At 43.3% G+C, this 7,500-nt stretch overlaps 2 protein-coding genes across 2 annotated transcripts in view; one reads left to right on the top strand and one right to left on the bottom strand.

Annotated features, from left to right (window-relative positions):
* Window positions 1-7,500, bottom strand: part of LOC143288505 (Na(+)/citrate cotransporter-like) — a 105,342-nt gene that overhangs the window by 79,456 nt on the left and 18,386 nt on the right. The gene's annotated exons all lie outside the window — the stretch shown is intronic.
* Window positions 1,309-1,689, top strand: LOC143287882 (uncharacterized). Its single transcript, XM_076596122.1, has one exon. It carries the CDS (start codon window positions 1,309-1,311, stop codon window positions 1,687-1,689), a length of 381 nt encoding a protein of 126 aa, XP_076452237.1.

Below are 7,500 nucleotides of genomic sequence, written 5' to 3'. Positions count from 1 at the left end.
GACGCGACATTTTTATGTTTTGTTTTGGGTTGTTGTTTGGGGAGGGGTGGGCTGGTCAGGTAGGGGGAAGGGGGAGGGATTTTTTTTTTTCCTTTTTTTCTTTCTTAACCCCTTGCAAATAAGATTTTTGTTTTCCTCTGAAATCAACATTCACTGGTTTTTCATTAGTTTTTCATTCAGATTTGTAACGTCGGTGCACAGGTACAAAGATAGAACAAAACTTCACTGAGTTTCGCGTCAGCATTCTCTCCGTCTCCATTTGACGCCAATAACCGGAATATACACATGGCGCGGTTCTCATTCATAAAGTGTACTTTTTTTTCTATTTGTGTGTGTGTGTGTGTGTGTGTGTAGTGTGCGTGTGTGTATGTTTATCTCTCGTGTGTGATTAACGTGAGTCTTCTGTTACAACAGGGTGTTTCGGTTTGTGTGTGTGTGTGTGTGTGTGTGTGTGTGTGTGTGTTAAAATTTAACATATTCATTATCTCTGGAAATACTTAAGTCTCTCGAAACCAAATTTGCCTTTCTATACATTCTCTTAACAACGACAATGTACTTCAAGGAAGAGCACAAAATATTTTTACAGAAGCCAAAATATTTTCACAATCAGGTCACTGTTATCTATTTCATTTCTCATTCATAAAACTTAGCATTGTTATGTGACATACTGACACACTAATTAATAGACGTCACTGTCTCATTTTTAGTTCAAATAGGAACTTCTTCTGCTTAGTATGGATGTCGCATTGACTCACGCATTCCTCAAATGCAGTGATGGGACGTTAGCCTAAATATATGGAAATTGATTATCTTAACACCAGTCTCAATCTTCTATAACATTACACTTTAACTCACTCAGTACGGCCAGTCCTCTCTTCTCCTCTACACAGACCCCTCGGATGTCCAGTGGGTGTCTGAATGACCCAACCTTTAGCTTCCATCGTCAGAATTGTGGTATTCTTTGTCAACATTCACCTCTTCAGTATAAGAGCCTTCCGCTTGTAATATTTTGATGATGGTTATTGGGGTGAAACGCTGTTAACGTCGTCTCTTTCGCCGTTCGTATGGAGAGAGTTAAAACATGACACTCGGCAAAGGAAGGCTTCAGTGTGGAGATCTTACACTATCTACATTCGCCCAAGTGGTCTTTTTTTTCGGAAAATACAACAGCGAAGACCTGTTTTATAAATACTCATAAGTAAGCACATGCGACTGTTTCCAGTATCTCTCAAAATTCAGTGATGCGCATCAATGTGAGGCAATGAGAGAGCAAAGAGAGAGATGCATCGGCAGAACAAGCGTGGAACCATGAAGCAGAACCTTAAGCCAGAAGAGCTCCGCTCTGCACCGAAGACAATGAGGACCCGGAAGTCGCCAGGACCAGACGGCATCAGCAGTGAGATGCTGACTCACCTCGGCAGTGCGACCGTGAACAAGTTCCTAGAGACCTTCAACCTCAGCTGGCAAGAAGGGAGGCTACCACAGATCTGGCGAGAGGCCACCATTATTCCCGTTTTTCAAGAAGGGGAAAGACCCAGACATGGCCTCCAACTGCCGCCCGATCAGCCTGACCAGCTGTATGGTGAAGACCATGTAGAGAATTTAATTAATGGGCGCCCCCGATGGTACCTGGAATCGGCAGACATCCTCACCTCAGAACAAGCTGGTTTCCGACAGTTCCGCAGCTAAGAAGACCACGTCACCTACCTGTCCCAAGAAACTGATTTCCAGGAACAAAAGATGGTCATCGTTGCCTGGATCGATCTTAAGAAGGCATTTGATAAAGCCTGGCTGGAGGGACTACTTATCAAACTGCCGAAGAATTGAGTTTTAAGTAAACGTTCCAGAGAATTGAGTCATCCCTCTATAACCACAAGACAAGAGTCTTTCTCAATTGAGTTCGTAGTCGGAGGTTCATGCTGTGACATGGCGTTCCACAAGGTGGAGTTCTCTCACCAATGCTATTCCTATTTTTCAAAGGCTGCACTGTATGCTGACGACCTGGTAATGTGGTGCAAGCAGGAACATGAGACCACGGCCATCCATCGCCTACAGCTGGTGGTAGACATGCTCAACAGCTAGGCTGAGGAAAGGTTTGTTGCTGTTGACAAAGACAAGTTCTCCACAACCCTCTTTAACCTTGTCATAAAAACAGAAAAGCAGACACCGTCACCATGGCCGAAACCCCGCTAAAGAAGAAGACGAAGCAACCTACCTTGGAGAGTCACCTTTGACAGACGGCTGACCTGGAAACCAAACATCACCCAGGCAGAGGCAAAGGGCAAGGCGCAGACTGGCAATTGAGAACAAACTAGCAGGTGCCACCATTGAGAGGATTAAGAAAACAGTGTGTCAGGGAACAGTCAGACCCCAACTCGAATACGGCGGAACACTATGGGCAACAACTGCGAAGACAAACCAGCAAACGCCAGACAAAGTCCAGAACCAGGCGTTGCGCATCCAGAACCAGGCGTTGCGCATCCAGAACCAGGCGTTGCGCATCCAGAACCAGGCATTGCGCATCCAGAACGCATCCAGAACCAGGCGTTGCGCATCCAGAACCAGGCATTGCGCATCCAGAACCAGGCGTTGCGCATCCAGAACCAGGCGTTGCGCGATGAGGTCAACGCCGATCAGGGAAACGGGGGGAAAAAACCCAACTCACAGGCATTCAGCCTCTCAACCAGCGAACAGAAGCCAAAATCATAACTGTTTGCCCGACCACATCATGACACAGAAACTGAATGACCTCACCGAGAACAGGCTGAAGAGGAGCAGCTAGCTTTTACCCATGAAAGCAGTCGGCTGTCCCGACAATATCACGAAGAACGGCTGCCACAGGACGTAGCCCCCATGCGCCCATCAGAAGTGCCAGAACCTTGGGCGGCCAACCAGACTGCATGACATCCAGGTCACACACAGGTATCCGAGTTTGCTGAAGAACGTTGCAAGTAAAGACTCCCGTTGTGCAACATTAACGGCAACGAAACTGGGACAGAGAAGACTACGTCCAAGTGGGGGGAGGGGGGGGGGGGGGGGGGAACCTCAACATATCTATACTTGCAATTGAAATGAAACAACTTATGAAATTAGAGCTCAAGACGATGAAATGAGCTTCAAGTGTTCTAGAATGAACAATAGAAAAAAAAAAGAAGAAGAAAACCGAGAGAAAAACAATAAACCTGAGCCTCATATTGAAAAAAACAACAACAGGGAAACCCATAGAAATATGAAGACGAAACCCGTTTATTGATTTTTACAAAAGGAAAGCCTGAGTCAAAGACAGAAAATAGAACAACAGTACGGCGTGATCTTGGTTCCCACTGTTCTTTCTTCTTCCTCTTCATCTCTTATTCTAATCCTCTTTGTCCTAGATACTTTTGTCGTAATGAAACACACACACACACACACACACACACACACACACACCATGTGAAGACAAACTAGTAGGACTATTTCAAGTTGAGAAATTCGTTTGTAAACCGCTGCCATAGCGTGCAGGAGTGATTCAATCTCTTGTTCAATATTTATAGATTTTGTTTTGCTTTTTTGTGTGCGTGGTTTCATGTAACTTTGCATGCGTGTCTTATAAACCTTGTTCAGGTTTAATTGACATTAGAATTGATTCTGATTCTGATTCTGATTCACACACACACACGCACACACGCACGCACGCGCGCGCGCGCGCGCGCACACACACACACACACACACACACACACAGTGATGACCATTCAAGACAGGACTCCGTGAAAACTGGACATGCGTTAACTTCTGCTCCTTTTGTACGACATCCATAAACAACGTCACACCGTCAACACTAATGACGACAAATACAACATGACGTAAAACAGATGCACAGTCGGATGACCATACTTCAAAGCTGTATATAAAATAATGACAACGAGCATTATGAGGATGCACAATGATGAAAACGACGACTTCAAATATTCCGAATGAACAGCTACTACCAGGACCTACTTATCTTTCTGACCTTATCAGTGTTTACACTCCCACAAGAAATCTCCGCTCTTCCTCTGACGGTTACTTTTTGAAACTTCCTCGCGTCAATGCAAGAACCTATGGTGAACGTTCTTTCTTCTTTGCTGCTCCTCACATCTGGAACAACCTTCCTTATCATATCCGTGCATCTGATTCTATTTCTGCTTTTCGCTCATCACTAAAGACTCATCTTTTTCAAACCTGTCTATAAGTACTCTCAGCTTCCTTTTCTCCAACACCACCTATGTCAGCTCACTTTGGATGTATGTAGAGTGGGAAAGCGAGAGTGTGCGGGGGGCAGGGGGGGGGGGAGGGGTTGAGAAAGAGTGGCCATGAATGTTTTATGTTACTTGTAATATTTTTCTTTCATGTAAAGCGCCCTGAGCTATTTGTGAGAAAGGGCGCTATATAAATGCACATTATTATTATTATTATTATTACTACCAAGGGACGACTTCCCTTGAAGGATATAACAAAGACAGGACGTCCCAGATGAGAGAGGTCGTCTCGCAGCGATTTGCGTGGTATGTAGCACGTGCCAGGTTTCCAAATACTACTACAAAAATCTGAAGACATGAAGTTGAAGCCGTGGGTTAACATGTATACCTATGAGGCGAAATGTCATGACGACAGTGAAAAGCGTAAACACACACACACACACACACACACAAGCACGCACGCACGCACACACATACACAAGCACGCACGCACGCACGCACACACACACACACACACACACACACACACACACACACACAGCGAGTGTCGAATCAGGGAAAAAGCGAAGACGCTCCCATTTCTTTGATAGTATTGATAGTGTAAAAAAAAAAAAAAAGACAAACTGTTGCGCGGCATTTAGTGGTAGGCGACAACACTCTAGCCTCCTCTCATTCAGAGAATGTGACGTGACGGGCGCACCACCCAACCGAGTGGTTGAAGCTGTCAACTTTCAATGTGAGGGTCCAAGGTTCGATTCTCGGTCACGGTGCCTGGTGGGGGTGGGGGTGGAGATGGAGGGGCCGGGGGGGGGGGGGGGGGGGGGGGGGGGGGGGGGTAAAGAGTAGAGATTTTTTCCCGATCTCCCAATATAGTCAACAGATGTACAAACCTGTGTGTGTATACGCCTGCAGCAGATCATATGCGCACGCTAAAAATCCCGTAATCAGTGTCAGCGTTAGGTGGGATATGGATGGAAACAACACATCCGGCACACACACCCCACCTCAGTCCCGAAAACGGAATATGACTGCCTACATGACGGGGGGTAAAAATGGTCATGCACGTAAAAGCCCACGAGTGCACTGTACGAGTGAACGATGGAGCCACAGCCCACGAACGTAGACGAAGGAAATGAGTTCAGTGCGACAAAATCAATATTTCTGGCAGATAACCTTTGCTGCTAACCTGATTGTAAACTGAAAGGCATTCCAGAATGTGTTTAAATTCATTGATCGTTTCTACTTACCTTGGTCTTCTCTCCGTGAATGTCACAAGAGAACTTCGTAGAACTATTCTGTTGTGACTTGAAAATTGACGGTTTCTAAAATCCAGCCAATCTAATTGATCGTTTTTACCTTGGTCTTAGTGAAATTGTACATTCTAGTCTAACTTTTATAAGAAATGACAGTTTTTAGAAAATTTTTGCCAAAGTTGTCTGTTGCTGTTTTAATTATGGGAGAGAGAAAAAAAAAAACGTGAAATGACTTTTGAGTATAAAAGTGGTCGAAACGAAACAAAATTTGGTGCAAAATGCTATTCTATTGATCTTCTGCATGTGTATCACACATGTACACACTGAGGGGGTCCAGACATCAATATCGAAATGGGATGATGTCCTCAATCATCAATATCGAAAACCATATCCTTAAAAAAAAAAATTTTTTAAAAAAGCTCAAAGAAGAAGAAGAAAAACAACAACAACAAAAACAAATGTCCACACACAACCACGCAAAAATCAGATCAGGTGAAAAAAAAGGACACACACACACACACACACACACACACACACACACACACACACACACACAGAGAGAGAGAGAGAGAGAGAGAGAGAGAGAGAGAGAGAGACACACACACACACAGAGATACACACACACACATATACAAATCTATATATCTATCTATGTATCTATCTCTCTCTCTCTCTCTCTGTATATATATATATATATATATATATATATATATATATATATATATATATATATAACAAAATAAAAACCCCAAAGGAAAGAATTGTCCTTTTATTTTTTTTATTTTTTTTGTGCTACTCTCAACTATTCGCCCATAAGGCTTCATCAGAAGAGCGTCTTGCCTGTATGTAATTATGTATAATAACGTAAGTATACCACCGCGGAGTGCAGTTCTCAACAAAGTGGTTCATTTCTACTTACATGAGTCCCATTCATAAGAAGTATATAACCATGTTGTTTCTCACAACATGAGACAGTTTTGTTCAAATTCGGGACGTTCACTTCAAAACCGTGTCCCAGTGACCTCGTAGCTTAAATGTAGACCTCTCTCTCTCTCTCTGTCTCTGTCTGTCTCTCTCTCTCTCTCTCTGTCTGTCTGTCTCTCTCTCAACAGTTTTTCCTCTCTCTTCTTCTTCGTATCTCTTCCTTCCTTACCTTATTCCTTCCCCCTCTCCTTTACGCATATGCATACTATGTTATTTTGTGGAAAATTGTGTATTTTCTATGCAGTTTTTTTTTTTTTGTTCTTGTTGTTGTTGCCATGTGATGTGTATGTATTTTTTTCCCACTTTTTTTTCTCTCCTAGATTAGTTTATACTTCTTTACGAGGGTAGGATGAAAACAGGCCGATAAGTGCCTATTCCTTTTCCCTCAATAAAAAAGTTTCGATTTCGATTTCGATTTCTCTCTCTCTCTCTCTCTCTCTCTCTCTCACACACACACACACACACGCACGCACACGCACACACACACGCTTGCGCTTATTAAATGAAATGAGTCTACTCTCTATGGACTCGCTACTTATATTTACAAATCCTTGAAAAGACTGAACATTATGACATCATAATCTTTTCTTTTGCTCATGTATTATGTTTATGATATAACTGTGGTCACAGTTATAATTACAGTATTTGTACTTATGTCACACCCCTTCAGTGAGGGGCTTTGGCCTTTATTTGAATAAAACAGTTCGTTCGTTCGTTCATTCGTTCGTTCTCTCTCTCTCTCTCTCTCTCTCTCTCTCTCTCTCTCTCTCTCTCTCTCTACTCTTCGCATTGAATTCAAATAACTCGGTGTTGTTGTTTTTTTTTGGGGGGGGTTGTTTTTTTGTTTTTTGTTTTTTTTAACAGGTCTTTATACAGACCACTTTTCTTCAAGATAGCCCACATTCTTATCTGTGTCGAATGACACCGAATCTTTTGAACTGAAACACACAGTGAGAAGGTGATGCATAGACATACAGGCCAGTGATACAGACAGACGGACTGAGACAGACAGACATACAGGCCAGCGATACAGACAGACATACAG

This window comes from Babylonia areolata, chromosome 12, assembly GCF_041734735.1.
Source record: "Babylonia areolata isolate BAREFJ2019XMU chromosome 12, ASM4173473v1, whole genome shotgun sequence".
NCBI classification, from domain to species: domain Eukaryota; kingdom Metazoa; phylum Mollusca; class Gastropoda; order Neogastropoda; family Buccinidae; genus Babylonia; species Babylonia areolata.
The sequence above is the reverse complement of the archived record's forward strand: the minus strand, read 5'-3'. Positions and strand labels throughout refer to the sequence as shown.

Bases quoted from the DNA above. Each gene is read 5' to 3' on its own strand.
- LOC143287882 (XM_076596122.1), top strand. From the start codon at position 1,309: ATGAAGCAGAACCTTAAGCCAGAAGAGCTCCGCTCTGCACCGAAGACA.